Source organism: Triticum urartu, chromosome 2 (genome assembly GCF_003073215.2).
Source record: "Triticum urartu cultivar G1812 chromosome 2, Tu2.1, whole genome shotgun sequence".
Lineage (NCBI taxonomy): Eukaryota > Viridiplantae > Streptophyta > Magnoliopsida > Poales > Poaceae > Triticum > Triticum urartu.
The window spans coordinates 3,119,500-3,137,028 of NC_053023.1; the positions used below are offsets into that span (position 1 = coordinate 3,119,500).

The window sequence follows — 17,529 nt, forward strand, 5'->3', positions numbered from 1 at the left end:
CGTCTGGCTGGCTCGCTCATGGGCCATGCCCTTGTTAGCGTGCTTGCTACTCCTGGTCTCTCTAAACACCCCCACCCCAGAACCTATTTCAGCACCCTCGACACACACCCTCGACTCTAACCGTCAACTCTTTTGTGGCCTCGCCGTCGCCGATGTTGTAGCCTTGTAGGCCAACGATGTCTTCCCTGTCTCGTGGGACTTCGCAATTGCATGCATTCCCTCTATGAGCCGTATAAGGTTGGGCGTACGTAAACAAATAGATAAATAGGTTCACCTACGACTGAACAAGAGATTCTACGAAAGACAATCAGGAATTTCTAGTTATCTTATGGTTTGCGAACTGTTTTGCTTTGTTTCCTTGATTTATCCATCCAGGTAGATAAAGTATGAAAATTAACAGAACAACCAAAGACGGTGGGAATAGGGACAGTTGTTAGCACTAATCTTTATATTTTGTATTTGCATATCTAATTTGCTTTCGTTATGCATGTATCACAGGTTAGGGATCGGAGTAGCTAGTCTCGCGAAGCTTCAGTGGATGCGTGCAGAGAAGGCGAGGTACCAAGCCACCATGCGATACTGCGAGCACAGTGAGATGACGATGTCAGGTGCCGTGTGAGGCGGCAAGGTCGTGTGATGCGGAAGCGTGTGGGCGGTTGAATTCTGACCGGCTACGCAATTAGTTGAAGCCATGAGAAGTGGTGTGCCAGTTAGTTAGTTTGTTAGCTACATGCAAGTCTGTTTGCCGTGCATGTGCAAGTGGTTGCCGGATCATGCTTTAGTGGTTGGTGTAGTGTGCATGCATGAAGTTAGTGTGTGCGTCAGTTAGTTAGTTAGTTAGTTAGTTAGTGAAGTGAAAATATGTGTAGAGGCTCGGTTAGATTTCTCTCCCTCTTTCTCCGTTCTTTTAATATTATTGCTTTTTTATGGGCTTTTGAAATTTTAAAATGATTGTTAATGCACAAAATACACATTGCATTTTTTGGAAGGCTATCCTCGTTTCAAAAAGAAAGGAAAATAATTGACGGTTGGGCAGATTAATAGTGCAACTTAATCACAATTTTCCCGCAAAAAAACTTAATCACAATCAACACAATTTTTTTTTTTGCAGGAAATCACAATCAACAATTAAAGGAGAGGTACCTGGATTCGTAGTGACTTATAACTAAACAGTACTAGCCAACCCAATCAGGTGCAGTTAAGTTAACATGCACTAACAGGGGATGCTTGACCAATGGACTGAGATATCAGATGGAGGTACCAAACTTGCCTTATATATATGAACCCGGCCATAGCCATGTCCATTGAAGAATACATCTTAGTACTAGCTGCTAGCATATCCCACACTACTCACGCTAACAATGTCAATTATGTTCTCGCAAGAGCTTCCCATCTACACAGCACTCCTGCTACTTGTTCTTCCCCTGTACTACTTGTACTCCAAGGCTAGTTGTAGATCAAAGAACCCAGCGGTGCTCCCCACAAACTGGCCAATACTGCGCATGTTCCCTTCCTTCGTGGCCAACCTCCACAAGATGAATGACTATTTCACCCTGGTCCTCGCCAGATCAGGCCACAACTTCAGGGTGCACGGCCCACCCGGGACCGGGATGCGGTTTTTCGTCACATGCGATCCTGCCAACATCCGGCACATCTTCACAACGAACTACACCAACTTTCCCAAGGGTGCAGAGTTTGCCGCAATCTTTGACATCATGAGCGGCGGCATCTTCACCATCGACGGTGAGCCAGCTTGTCGGCAGCGCACGAAAATCAAGAGCGTGCTCAGCAACCCACAGTTGGTTGCAAGGATTGAGGGTTGGTCCCGCGACAAGGTGGAGAACAACCTCCTCCTGTTGTTTACGCACATGGCGAGAACCAGCACTTCGTTCAACATGCAAGAACTGATGTCGAGGTTAATGTTTGACCTTGCTGCTATGCCTCTCTTCGGCGTGGACCCCGGCCTTCTATCTTTGGACATGCCTCCCATGGAAGCCGCAGTCGCCATGGACACAGTCATGGAGGTGGCATATTTTCGGGTCGTGGTGCCAGCTTCTTGTTGGAAGTTGATGAGGCGGCTGAACATCGGCCCTGAGAGGAAGCTCAAGGCAGCACACAAGGTGCTGCGTGGGTTTGTCATGGAGATGATGGAGAGGAGGAAGATTGACACATCTTCCGTTGGTAATGGCAAGCAACATGAGGGTGTTGATATAATGTCTTCCTTCCTCGACGACCCCTATTATACCGATGATGACATGTTCAATGCATTGACCATTAGCTACATGATCGCTGCGAGGGACATAGTTGGAACGGCTCTGACATGGATTTTCTACAACCTTTCCCAGAACCCTAATATTGTGTCAATCATCCGCAATGAACTGTCGCCGATCGCATCATGCAAAGTAGCGGCCCATCCAGATGCCATGGTAATCTTTGAGCCGGACGAGACCAAATCTCTAGTCTATCTGAGAGCTGTCTTGTACGAGACTCTAAGGTTGTACCCACCGGCCCCTCTCGAGCGCAAGATGGTGGTCACCAATGATATCTTGCCGAGTGGTCATGAGGTGCATGCCGGCGACACCATCCTTATTTCTCTCCATTCCATGGGAAGAATGGAGGGCATATGGGGTAAAGACTGCCTCAACTACAATCCAGATAGGTGGCTCTCGGAGGATGGTAACAAGCTGAGGTACGTACCATCTCACAAGTTCTTGGCCTTCAACTCGGGTCCGAGGATGTGCCTCGGCAAGGACATCGCGGTTATGCAGATGAAGACCGTCATTGCCTCAACGTTGTGGAACTTCGATGTGGAGTTAATGAAAGGGCAATGCATCGAGCCTAAGTCATCTTGTATACTGGAGATGAAAAATGGGCTCATAGTTAAGCTAAAGAATCGAGAAATGTTACATTAGAGCAAGTCTAATAAGGCATACTCAACCGAGTATAGCAAGTGTCATGTCATTTAAATCCTAGGTGCAAGGGAGAGAAAGGAGAGAGAGTGAAGTGGATGCTAAATATGTAGCCAGGGTGTAGCACAAGCTACGAGGCAGAAGAGCTAGCTTGCAGCATGTGCAAGCGCTAGATCTGGTTCTTAGTGTTCTCATCCAATCATGTGTGTTTTTCTGCCTTCTTCATGTGCAAGAATTAAATGCTATAGCCAACTTTAGTAGTCAATCTACAGCCATTCTATTATATGAGTTTTTTTCACAAAGGTTGTAGGTGACATGGAATATGTATAGAGCCGGCAGCGGGCTTTCTTATTAGCCATGCTCTTAGACTCTGATCTTTATATAATCTTGCTTAAGGACTACGAGAACAGTTTTATGTTGCCCACAATCACAATATTACTTATCGAATAATAGAAGCATCCATGAATCAAAATTTATCTTTCTTTACTGAACAACCAACATGCTGCCATTTATTACTCCATTGTGTGAGACATGGAATAAAGGCATCGAGATATCATGCTTTGGGGGGATAACTATGTTGCCCAAAGTGGGAAGGAGGTTTTGATTAAGGCGGTAGCCCAAGCATTGCCAACATATGTCATGGGAGTTTTCAAACTTCCCATGTCGGTTTGTGATGATCTGAGTGAGCTCATACAGAATCTCTTCTGGGGTGCGGAGAATGGAAAGAGGAAAGTGCATTGGCTGAGTTGGGATAAATTGAATCGTACCAAACAACAGGGTGGCATGGGATTCAGAGACATGCGTGTTTTTAATCAGGCTCTCCTTGCCCGCCAAGCATGGCGTCTGATTCAGTCTCCGGAAAGCTTGCGTGCTCGTGTGCTTAAGGCCCGATACTACCCCCAAGGAAACATTCTGGATACGGTGTTCTCGGGCCTACCATCATCTACTTGGCCTGCCATTGCTTACGGTCTTGAGCTGCTTAAGGAAGGGATGATATGGAGAATCAGTCCGGATATGGCGGGACAACTGGATCCCTAGCTCGCTCATCAGTGCTTAAACCGATAAGTCCTCGGGGTCGATCCCGCTTAAATAGGGTCTTGAGTCTGCTGGATCAACATGAGAAGTGGGACGAAGCAAAAATCCGGGCGACCTTTGCCCCGATTGATGTGGAAGCCATACTATGGATCAGAACCTCACCACGGCAAGAACCTGACTTCCTAGCCTGGAATCCTGAAAAGAACGGATATAGGTTGGGGATGTGCCTTCTGGATCAGTCCCGTACTGGGCACCTGTGCAGGGTGTGCGCCTGCACAGGGCCCCCAAACCAACGGGGCCCCAAATCAGCCGTATTAGCTAACTACTCCAGGTATAGTTTATTCTACATGGAAGCTTGAACCAATTAATTATCCTTCCTCTCCTCACGCACGGCACTCTCTGTTCCTCTTGGTCTTCATCAAACATCAGGCACATTTTTCCGTTCTAATTAAAATCCTATATCACTGAACCTTCACTCTTTTCTTACTTTCCCTTTCCAATCCCCATCTAATAACTCTCCACGATTTCCCCAAATTTACCCATTGTGATGGCATCTAAATACTAACGCTCTAGTACACCCAGTCCCTGTATTTTTATTTGTTCTTTTTTTGCCCGATATTATTTGGTGTTCTTGTTCTCAAATATCAAATCTGCAAGTCCGCATATCAGTGTTTCTCTGGACATGCTTCGCTACTCGTTGCCGGCCGTGCAACCGAAAAGCATCAATTGGAGCTTCGATTGAAATTGGAGATTTCGAGTTGTTCGTTGTCAAAGCTGGTTCATCAACAGGAGTAACCAAAGTAAGAGCACACATGTTGCTGCCCTATAATCTTGCTTCTCAAGTACATCATAGGTTGCTTCATTGCTTTTTATTAAGTTCTTAGTTCTTGATATTTTTCTCTTGGCTTTATTTTCTACAATGTCTTCTAGAAGTAGCAAGTAGTATGAGTCATGTCAGGATATGAACAAGAAGGAAAAATAAAAATGTCAAGGACCCATATTTGGATTTCGCACCAAGCCTCCGTTTTCTCAGTTACGGCCCTGCGGAAGAGCAGGTGCTTGAGTGCTCTAAATGCCCCGCTTCCAGTGTAAGGGATGTCTACACATTTTTCCTTTTCTTCATCACAAAAACCAAAAATACTCCCTCCGTTTCTAAGTATATGACCTTTTAGAGATTTTAATATGGGCTACATATGTATGTATATAAACATATTTTATTGTATGGATTCACTTATTTGAGTTTAAATGTAGTCGGCATTGAAATCTCTAAAACAAATATTTAGGAGTGGAGGGGGTACAAGTTAGGCAAGCGAAGGCAGCCGCGCCACAATACTCACACCATCAGCCACCTCCCTCGCCTCAGTACTGAACTTGTAGAGGCCGTGGAGCTGACCAGATTGAGCTTCCGAATCAGAGAACCCCGAGGGAATGGTGCTCTGGTAATCCAACCCGGGACATATGGTAGTATGTAAACTTGCCGAGTTGGTCACAATAATCCCATTCAAACAAGATTTCTCAAGTTGGTCAACTTGCAGAGCCCCTTGTTGTTCTCTACCAAGCTTTCAAACACGTATAGGGTGTGCAAGGATTTCAACTTGCCGATGCCGTCAGGCAACACTGATCCCGCCAAGCTGAGATGTGATAACAAGGGTAGGCTAATGATAGCTTGCAAGTGCACAGGATTTAGTTGTAGCCTTTTCAAAGTAAGAGTATCAATCCAGCAGGGAGAACAGGAACCGGACTTTTTCCTCTTGTAGAGAATTACATATATTTGTGCCTGCAAATAATTATAGACTTAAAGCAGAGCAAGACGGATAAAAAGGATTGTTGAGTATTTTATTTTCTTGTGGGGGAAGGATTGTTGAGTAATGTTTGTAACTTGTAACTAAACAACATAAAAATAAATGACGTGTGAGAATTGTGTTAACTAGTGAAACAATAGAATAAAAGGGCGCTCTCGGGGACTCCGGAATCCCCATTTGCATGTTTCTAACGCACATATGCATAAGCATAGTATATACTGAATACTTGGGCCACTGCTGACAATTATACTGGGCAGAGCCGGGTAAAGTACATGTTCTACTTGGGAAATTACGGGTACGCTCAAGAGCTTTTTCTAGAGTAGGGGGGGGGGGGGACTGGCCCCCTTTGGCCCTCATGAAACTCCGCCACTAGACGCAACCATTAAATACCTTAGAAGAAACAACCTACTGATACTGGACAGGTCAAGGCTGTAGTTAAAGAAATAATACTTATGTTCAATGTGTAGCACTCAAACATATTTGAACTCCAAAAAATAAAGCACAAGTGAGCTCCGGCAAAATAAGACTGGTCAAACATGTGATAGTGACCCTTTGTTGACTGTCTCTGAAATTCTGGCATCCTCTTCATCGTTGTATTGGACAGAGACTCGATTGATCTCCCATGTCTCATCTTTTGAATCATCAATTACATGAATAAAATTCTCTATACTTGACTTGGATCTGATCAGATCAAGAATTATATCATGTACTCTGCAAGACAACACTTCATTGTTGTAGTCATCTATCTTACCAGGTTGGATCATACACATGCTCATGAGCTCTTTGAAGTACTTTTGTGCAACATCCTTCTGCTTCCAAGCCACTGGTTCAACTCACGTGCACAAAACCTTCGGTGACCCACAACCTCAGCAAATCATTTTTATCTATCACACGATCCTTTGGATACATACAAACATAAAGCAGACATATCTTGAGATAATCGGGAAGATGTATGTAGCTAAGATCCAATATCCGCTTCATCTTTTCAAGATCATCTCCTTTAGTCACATAATCCAAAGATTTCCATATATACTCCCAGGCTGATTTTTCCTCACCAGCTAGAAGGCTTGCTATATTATTAATAGCAAGTGGCATACCACCACATTTTTTCAGAATATATTTTGAGATCTCTTCTTTTATGGGTGCATCCAGGAAATCTTTTTCGGGACCAAATATTCTTCTAAAAAATAGTCTTCTTCACTGAGTGGTTCCATCCTATAAACATATTTGCTTTCATGTTTGCAACATGCTCGAGCAACACGTTCAATCCTTGTTGTTGTTATCACTCTATTGTCATGGCCGTGGAAAGCACTGTGATGGGTAGAACTTGCACTGCTCTATTTGCTTGCTACAATGTCTTTGCGTGCTTGAAGTGATATCCTTGTATCTGACTAAGCCTGTCTCTGCATTTTTGTTGCTATCAAGTTTGCCCTTTCTTGAAGCAGACTCAACAATCTTACTCATTTTCAGCTGTGAGCATAGAAATTAAATTGTCAAGAAACGATCCAGGAGAAAGAGACATAAGACACATACAGACGCAATATGACACATACAACTACTAGCCGAGGCTCGTCTCCATCCGCAGATATATAAGTATTGCAATCGCCAACTGTGATATGATCTTGGGACGACCTGTCAGAATCCAAGCGTCTAGGAGTGGTCAGCTGGAAATAATTTCCCTTTTCCATTTTTCCCGAATTTTTTATATTTTTTCTTTCTTTGTTTCTTGACTGATTTTCTGGGTTTTTATTAACAATTATTTTTTGAATTCGCTAATAAAATATCACGAAATTTTTATGAAGTTTTAAACAATTCTAAATTTTGCAATTGTTTTTGAATGCGCAAACATTTTTCATACTCGCATTTTTAAAAGAAATTGTGAACATTTTTCAAATTCCTGAAAAATTTCAACTTAGTGAGCATTTCAACTTTTGATGAACTTTCTAAATTCGCAAACAATTTTTGAAACAGATGAATATTTTTATGTTTTGAAAAACAAACATTTTTTAAAACTCATGATTCGTTTTTCAATTAGTGGATATTTTAAATTATTAAATATTGCTAAATTCACGTTCATCTTTTATATTTACGGATTTTCTAATTAAACTAAAAATACTAAAATAAAAATGAGGTTTTCTTCTGTTTATACTTGTTCAAATAACAAACGTGAACCCCTTTGTTTGTTTGTTTTTTGACCGGTTTTCTTCTGTTTTTTATTTTTCTATTTTCAATTTGGTGAACTTTTCTGGAGTTCATGAAATTCTTTCGATTTTGTGAACTTTTTTCGAGTTCGCGAACATTTTTTGAACCTTTTTAATTCATGAACTTTTTTGAAACTCATGAACTTTTCATTTTGGTGAATTTTCCTTGAGTTAATGAACATATTTGGCTTCATGAACCTTTTATCAAATCTGGAATTTCTTTTAATCGGTGAACTTTAATCAAGTTCATGAAATTTTCTTGAGTTCGCGAACATTTTGTGAACCTTTTTCAATTCATGATTTTTTTTCAAATTTGTGAACTTTTCTCAAGTTCTTGAACATATTTGGACTTCTTGAACCTTTTTTAGAATCTTGTTTGTTTTTAATCAATGAACTTTTTCGATTTTGCTAAATTTTCTCGATTTTGCGAACATTTTTTAAACTTTTATGAATCGGTGAACTTTTTTGAATTCGTCAATTGTTTTGAAATACGCAAAAAGAATTCTATTTTCGCCAAAAAAATCAAATGCTATGAACTTATTTGAAAAAGTCAACCGGCCAATGCTTGACCGGTCCGTCAATTGGTCGAATGGGCTAAGTGATCAATCGAGTTTCTTGTGGAGCTACTGACAACAGCTAGTGAAATGAGCGTAGAGCGATTGGTCGAGTTGGCGCTTGATTGGCCGGCCCAACCGAGCATGCGTGTTAGCGACGGCCCAGTCGCCATATAGAAGCTCCCGCTTGTAGCTGTTGTTGGGTCATGGCCCATTATTTGAAAAATGCTATCGCGCTAGATGGGCTATGGCCCATGTGAGTACTTGACCATTGATTGTTTGACAAGTGACCACCAAACATTGATCATTGACTTTAAAAAAACATATATTTGAAAAGAGTTCACAAAATTTGAAATAAGTTCATGACTCGGAAATTTTTTTAATCTGAAAAAGGTTCACAAAAAAGAAAAATTTCAAGAATTTGATAAAAGTTCACGACTTGGAAATGTTCGTCATTTGAAGAAAGTTCTTGAAAATGAAAAAAAGTTCACAAGTTTGAAAGAAGCTCGCAAATATGAAAAGGTTCACAAAGTTTTAAAAAATACAAATTTGAAAAGTTCATCCATTTGCAAAAATAAAAAGGAGAAAAAGAAGGAAAAATACGAACAATAGAAAAAGGGGGGGGGGATGGGAAATCGAGTAAAACCCGTGCTGGGAAAACCAAAAGAAAAACCACCAGAACATTCATGGGAAGGTTCTCAAGAACGGTTGATAAGAAAACCCTAGACGGGCCGGCTCATTTGCTTGGGGAGGGGTGCGGGCCATGTAATGAACACGCCTATAAGTGATCTTAAGGCGTCAAAGAGGAATAGGGCCTCCACCCTACCTGATTTTGTTTATTTTAGAGCATCTATAGTCGGGCGTTCCAAACATGTCTCAAACGATCAAGCGGGCGGACCGGTCACTGACCAGTCACGAAAAGTAAACCCACCCGAACGCCTCAAACCGGCCTCGGACGTCTGGGCTGTCTAGCGCCCTCACATATCCATCTCAAATTTAGGGTGGATATGGGACGGCCCGGGAATGCCCAGGCGCGTCCGTCTGACAGGCCCGACCCACCACCAACCACACGGTTGTCCCACAAAATTCCCAGTCCGATGCCTAGCTCCGAACCTTAGCTCACTTCACTCGCCTCTCTTGCTCTGTCCTGTCCTCTCCCCTCCCGCATTCTGATCCAATCTGGCGCACTGTCGAGCTCCGGCTCCGACCTCGACTCGATGAGGAGTTGGCCCTCCGCATTGCCTTGGAGCGGTCCAAGGTGGACACCGGGGGCAGCTCCGGATCTGCAGCGTCCCTGCAGCTCTCATGTCGGCGCAGTGCGGACACCGGAGCTAGACCCTCTCGACCCACGCTCAGCTCCGGCAGGACAGCGCAGTCTGCACTGCCCCCATGCCGTCCCCTTCTCCCGCCGGCTGCTCCTTCACGCGGGCAACAGTGGGTGCTAGTGCTCGCGCCGCCGGCCCGCATGCGCACTCTGGAATCGGAGGCGCACGCCGCCCACCGCGAGAGGCAGCGGGCAAGGGAGAGGGAGACGGCGGAGCGGTCTGTGCGCCGTCGCTGTAGGATGCCGGTAGAGCCTGACGAGGACGAGAGGCTCCTCGCATGGGTCTCCCGCCGGTTGTCTTGTTTTACTCCGACTCCAAGGATGGTGTCGACGAAAGCTCCACCTCCTCCGACGACAACTGTCGGTGTCAAAACCAGCGGATCTCGGGTAGGGGGTCCCGAACTGTGCGTCTAGGCCGGATGGTAACAGGAGGCAGGGGACACGATGTTTTACCCAGGTTCGGGCCCTTTTGATGGAGGTAAAACCCTACGTCCTGCTTGATTAATATTGATAATATGGGTGTTACAAGAGTAGATCTACCACGAGATCAGAGAGGCTAAACCCTAGAAGCTAGCCTATGGTATGATTGTATGTTGTGATCGTTGTCCTATGGACTAAAACCCTTCGGTTCATATAGACACCGGAGAGGGTTTAGGGTTACACAAGGTCGGTTACAAAGGAGGAGATATCCATATGTGTATTGCCTAGCTTGCCTTCCACACCAAGTAGAGTCCCATCCGGACACGAGACGAAATCTTCAATCTTGTATCTTCATAGTCTAACAGTCCGGCCAGTGGAGATAGTCCGGCTGTCCGGAGACCCCCTAATCCAGGACTCCCTCAGTAGCCCCTGAACCAGGTTTCAATGACGATGAGTCCGGCGCGTAGTATTTTCTTTGGCATTGCAAGGCGGGTTCCTTCTCCGAATACATCATAGAAGAATTTGAATACGAGGATAGTGTCCGACCCTGCAAAATAAGTTCCACATTCCACCGCAGAGAATAATATTTTCGCAGATATAATTTGCTAGCTTGTTTTGGCAGCATGACGTTACGTCATGGCCCGGTGATTATTCGAACCGTTTCTTTTAACTAGCCCCGCACATAACGCGAGGTAGTTTTTCGACACGTCTTGTCAAAGCAGATATCGTGTCCCCTTATTACGGGATTCTCATCAATACGGGCGTGGGTAACCCAACCGCGCCATCAATTGCGGCGCTTGGGGGATAAGCGAGTTTGACTAGGCAAGTGGGGATGCTTAATTTCGTCAGCCCATATAAAGGGATAAGGATTCACCTTTCTATCCACGCCTTCTTCCTCCTTTGCTCATCCGTCTTCGCACACTCGAGCTCCAGCGCCCAAGTCTGCACTTCCCACCTCGGCCTTCTCCAATCATGTCCGGAGCGGGAGGCAAGTGGGTGGTCTCCTCCGTCACGGAGGGAGACATCAAGAAACTGAGGAGAGACGGATACCTGCTCGACGACATCGCGCACCGGCTCCCAGATGAGGGGCAGCTCATCCCCACCCCCAGGCCCCAAGAGAGGGTAGTATTCCTCACCCATTTCCTCCGTGGACTGGGTTTCCCTCTCCATCCATTCATCCAGGGGTCATGTTCTATTACGGCCTGGATTTCCACGATCTGGCCCCGAACTTCGTCCTCAACATCTCGGCGTTTATCATCGTGTGCGAGGCCTTCCTCCGCATCAAGCCCCACTTCGGCTTATGGCTGAAGACCTTCAATGTCAAGCCGAAGGTGGTGGGCGGCCGCCAGGCGGAGTGCGGAGGCGCCATGGTGGGCAAGATGCCCAACATAACATGGCTCGAGGGCTCCTTTGTGGAAACCATAAAGGGGTGGCAATCGGGGTGGTTCTATATCACCGAGCCACGCGACCCCGCATGGGTTGCGGCCCCCGAGTTCCGATCTGGCATCCCCAAGTGGCTCACCTCTTGGAAAGAGAAGGGCCTGTCCTGGGGTAATTCAAAAGAGCTGACCGGACTCCAAACATGTATTCAAAACATGGTGGACAAGAAGCGCAAACCCGTCAACATAGTCCAGGTTATGCTCATCCGCCGGATACTCCCGTGCCAACAACGGGAGTTCACCTTGTGGGAGTTCAATCCAGCGCAGCACCGAACTCTGAACAGGCTCTTCGACACGACTCATGAAGATGCCTGGAGGGTGCTATTCAAAAGCGCCGAGATCCCTCCCCCCATTATTGAGGATCGCGGATTCAGCGCAAAGTGCCAAGCCAGTGCGGTAAGCTGCTTTACCTTTCACAGGATACTTATTTTTTATATAGATTGACTCTATGCGGGATCTAAACTCCCGTACCTTTGACAGGACTGGCAGAAGGTGGCCAGACAGATCGACTGTCCGGCTCCTTTGCCCGAAGGCCTCGCAGACGCTCTTCTGGCGAAGATGTTGACCCCGGCCCCTTATAAGGTGCCGGAGAAGACCAAGAAGGCCAAGGGAGCTCGAAAGAGTTCCCGACGCCAAGCGTCGTCGGACTCACCGTCCGATGACTCTGCGGCACACTCTTCCCCCGAAGATGAGGAGGAAGAAGAAGATGTTCCCCCACCGACTGGGGGAGACAAAAAAAAGGAAGGCCGCCCCAACAGGGGGGGCCGAAGGGTCCAAGAAGGGAAGGACTCTCCTTCCGGACAGCTCCACCGCCACCGACAAAGGCGAAGACGAGTGGTTGCGCAGGGCCAAGACCCCGGGGAGATCGTAAGTATTCGGATACCAAAGTAACCCATAAGATTCCTTGGTCGTACTACATAATTACGCAGGCCGCCACGAGCCAATATCGAGGTATCATTGGACGGCTCCCTGGGCTCGTCGGACATGGATAGCGATCCAGTCCCGACCGCCACCTCCCCTCATCCTGCCGACGACGCCGAGGTGTTGTCTCAAGAGGCACCGGATCGGAGGCGCCTCAAGGCGACCTTCCGGACTCTGGGAGCCGAGGAGACGGGGTCCCCGAGAGCTCCGAGTTCGGCCCTCGGCTGAACACCGCGTCGGACCCTCCAGCGGTTCCGGGCTCGGGCAGGCGGTCCCCTTCCAAGAGGGGTAAAACGCCTGTGCCGGTGACCTTTGCCCATCCAGAGGCGTCGGACAACCTACTGGAAGGTTCAGTCCGCTAAGAGCGGATTGACTGAAGCCTGTGCCAGCCTTCTAACAGGCTTCGAGGTAAGTGTTTTAAAATGTAGTAGAAATATTACCGCATAGATAGTAGCCCCTGATGCTTTGTTCGGTGTTCACAAAGAAAAGCCGAACAGAGGATCAAATAATATCGCAGGATTCTAATATAAGTATGTCAATATGCATATGCAGGCTTCTCTGCTGGCGTCCGCCGCACTAACTGCGGAGGTCGCCGTACTGAAGCAGGACCTCGACGGGTCTAAGAAAGAGCTCGGCCTTGCCAAGAGGCAGCTCGAGGAGAACGAGGGTAAGTAATACCTCGTCTATTGATATGTATATATAAAAAGGGACACGATTGCAAAATGATAGGATCATTGTATATTTGCCAGGGGCCACGTGTTGGGAACGTAGTAATTTCAAAAAAATTCCTACGCACACGCAAGATCATGGTGATGCATAGCAACGAGAGGGGAGAGTGTTGTCTACGTCCCCACGCAGACCGTCTGCGGAAGCGTTGACGCAACGTAGAGGAAGTAGTCGTATGTCTTCCCGATCCGACCGATCCAAGCACCGTTACTCTGGCACCTTCGAGTTCTTAGCACATGTACAGCTCGATGACGATCCCCGGGCTCCGATCCAGCAAAGCGTCGGGGAGGAGTTCCGTCAGCACGACGGCGTGGTGACGATCTTGATGTTCTACCGACGCAGGGCTTCGCCTAAGCACTACAACGATATGATCGAGGTGGAATATGGTGGCAGGGGGCACCGCACACGGCTAAGGAACGATCTCAAGGATCAACTTGTGTGTCTAGAGGTGCCACCTGCCTCCGTATATAAAGGATCCAAGGGAGAGGGGCTGGCCGGCCAAGGAGGGCGCGCCAGGAGAGTCCTACTCCCTCTGGGAGAAGGATTCCCCCCCCCCAATCCTAGTTGGAATAGGATTCCTTAAGGGGGGGAAAGAGAGAGAGGGGGGCCGGCCACCTCTCCTAGTCCTAATAGGACTAGGGGAGGGGGGAGGCGCGCGGCCACCTTGGGCTGCCCCTTTCTCCTTTCCACTAAAGCCCACTAAGGCCCATATAGCTCCCGGGGGGTTTCGGTAACCTCCCGGTACTCCGGTAAAATCCCGATTTCACCCGAAACACTTCCGATATCCAAACATAGGCTTCCAATATATCAATATTTATGTCTCGACCATTTCGAGACTCCTCGTCATGTCCGTGATCACATCCGGGACTCCGAACTAACTTCAGTACATCAAAATGCATAAACTCATAATAACTGTCATCGTAACGTTAAGCGTGCGGACCCTACGGTTCGAGAACAATGTAGACATGACTGAGACACATCTCCGGTCAATAACCAATAGCGGGACCTGGATGCCCATATTGGCTCCTACATATTCTACGAAGATCTTTATCGGTCAGACCGCATAACAACATACGTTGTTCCCTTTGTCATCGGTATGTTACTTGCCCGAGATTCGATCGTCGGTATCCAATACCTAGTTCAATCTCGTTACCGGCAAGTCTCTTTACTCGATCTGTAATACATCATCCTACAACTAACTCATTAGTTGCAATGCTTGCAAGGCTTATGTGATGTGCATTACCGAGAGGGCCCCAGAGATACCTCTCCGACAATCGGAGTGACAAATCCTAATCTCGAAATACGCCAACCCAACATCTACCTTTGGAGACCACCTGTAGAGACCTTTATAATCACCCAGTTACGATGTGACGTTTGGTAGCACACAAAGTGTTCCTCCGCCAAACGGGAGTTGCATAATCTCATAGTCATAGGAACATGTATAAGTCATGAAGAAAGCAATAGCAACATACTAAATGATCGTGTGCTAAGCTAATGGAATGGGTCATGTCAATTAGATCATTCACCTAATGATGTGATCCCGTTAATCAAATAACAACTCTTTGTCCATGGTTAGGAAACATAACCATCTTTGATTAACGAGCTAGTCAAGTAGAGGCATACTAGTGACACAATGTTTGTCTATGTTTCACACATGTATTATGTTTCCGGTTAATACAATTCTAGCATGAATAATAAACATTTATCATGATATAAGGAAATAAATAATAACTTTATTATTGCCTCTAGGGCATATTTCCTTCAGTCTCACTTGCACTAGAGTCAATAATCTAGATACACAGTAATGATTCTAACACCCATGGAGTCTTGGTGCTGATCATGTTTTGCTCATGGAAGAGGCTTAGTCAACGGGTCTGCAACATTCAGATCCGTATGTATCTTGCAAATCTCTATGTCTCCCACCTGGACTAGATCCCGGATGGAATTGAAGCGTCTCTTGATGTGCTTGGTCCTTTTGTGAAATCTGGATTCCTTTGCCAAGGCAATTGCACCAGTATTGTCACAAAAGATTTTCATTGGACCCGATGCACTAGGTATGACACCTAGATCGGATATGAACTCCTTCATCCAGAATCCTTCGTTCGCTGCTTCCGAAGTAGCTATGTACTCCGCTTCACATGTAGATCTCGCTACGACGCTTTGTTTAGAACTGCACCAACTGACAGCTCCACCGTTTAATGTAAACACGTATCCGGTTTGCGATTTAGAATCGTCCGGATCAGTGTCAAAGCTTGCCTCAACGTAACCTTTTATGGTGAGCTCTTTGTCACCTCCATATACGAGAAACATATCCTTAGTCCTTTTCAGGTATTTCAAGATGTTCTTGACCGCTGTCCAGTGATCCACTCCTGGATTACTTTGGTACCTCCCTGCTAAACTTATAGCAAGGCACACATCAGGTCTGGTACACAGCATTGCATACATGATAGAGCCTATGGCTGAAGCATAGGGAACATCTTTCATTTTCTCTCTATCTTCTGCAGTGGTTGGGCATTGAGTCTGACTCAACTTCACACCTTGTAACACAGGCAAGAACCCTTTCTTTGCTTGATCCATTTTGAACTTCTTCAAAATCTTGTCAAGGTATGTGCTTTGTGAAAGTCCAATTAAGCGTCTTGATCTATCTCTATAGATCTTTATGCCTAATATGTAAGCAGCTTCACCGAGGTCTTTCATTGAAAAACTCTTATTCAAGTATCCCTTTATGCTATCCAGAAAATCTATATCATTTCCAATCAGTAATATGTCATCCACATATAATATCAGAAATGCTACAGAGCTCCCACTCACTTTCTTGTAAATACAGGCTTCTCCGAAAGTCTGTATAAAACCAAATGCTTTGATCACACTATCAAAGCGTTTATTCCAACTCCGAGAGGCTTGCACCAGTCCATAAATGGATTGCTGGAGCTTGCACACTTTGTTAGCTCCCTTTGGATCGACAAAACCTTCCGGTTGCATCATATACAACTCTTCTTCCAGAAATCCATTCAGGAATGCAGTTTTGACATCCATCTACCAAATTTCATAATCATAAAATGCGGCAATTGCTAACATGATTCTGACAGACTTAAGCATCGCTACGGGTGAGAAGGTCTCATCGTAGTCAACCCCCTGAACTTGTCGAAAACCTTTTGTGACAAGTCGAGCTTTGTAGACAGTAACATTACCATCAGCGTCAGTCTTCTTCTTGAAGATCCATTTATTCTCAATTGCTTGCCGATCATCGGGCAAGTCAACCAAAGTCCATACTTTGTTCTCATACATGGATCCCATCTCAGATTTCATGGCTTCAAGCCATTTTGCGGAATCTGGGCTCACCATTGCTTCTTCATAGTTCATAGGTTCATCATGATCTAGCAGCATGATTTCCAGAACAGGATTACCGTACCACTCTGGTGCGGATCTCTCTCTGGTTGATCTACGAGGTTCAGTAGTATCTTGTCCTGAAGTTTCATGATCATCATCATCAACTTCCTCACTAATTGGTATAGGTGTCGCAGAAACAGTTTTCTGTGATGTACTACTTTCCAATAAGGGAGCAGGTACAGTTACCTCGTCAAGTTCTACTTTCCTCCCACTCACTTCTTTCGAGAGAAACTCCTTCTCTAGAAAGGATCCATTCTTAGCAACGAATATCTTGCCTTCGGGTCTGTGATAGAAGGTGTACCCAACAGTCTCCTTTGGGTATCCTATGAAGACACATTTCTCCGATTTGGGTTCGAGCTTATCAGGTTGAAGCTTTTTCACATAAGCATCGCAGCCCCAAACTTTAAGAAACGACAACTTTGGTTTCTTGCCAAACCATAGTTCATAAGGCGTCGTCTCAACGGATTTTGATGGTGCCCTATTTAACGTGAATGCGGCCGTCTCTAAAGCATAACCCCAAAACGATAGCGGTAAATCAGTAAGAGACATCATAGATCGCACCATATCTAGTAAAGTACGATTACGATGTTCGGACACACCATTACGCTGTGGTGTTCCGGGTGGCGTGAGTTGCGAAACTATTCCACAATTTTTCAAATGTACACCAAACTCGTAACTCAAATATTCTCCTCCACGATCAGATCGTAGAAACTTTATTTTCTTGTTACGATGATTTTCAACTTCACTCTGAAATTCTTTGAACTTTTCAAATGTTTCAGACTTATGTTTCATTAAGTAGATATACCCA

At 45.6% G+C, this 17,529-nt stretch overlaps 1 protein-coding gene across 1 annotated transcript; it reads left to right on the forward strand.

The window, feature by feature from the left end:
* Window positions 1-1,301: 1,301 nt before the first annotated feature.
* Window positions 1,302-2,912, forward strand: LOC125540554 (noroxomaritidine synthase 2-like). Its single transcript, XM_048704170.1, has 2 exons — window positions 1,302-2,120; window positions 2,250-2,912. The coding sequence occupies exons 1-2, from the start codon at window positions 1,362-1,364 to the stop codon at window positions 2,910-2,912; spliced, it is 1,422 nt and encodes a 473-aa protein (XP_048560127.1). The 5' UTR covers window positions 1,302-1,361.
* The last annotated feature ends 14,617 nt before the right edge of the window (window positions 2,913-17,529 follow it).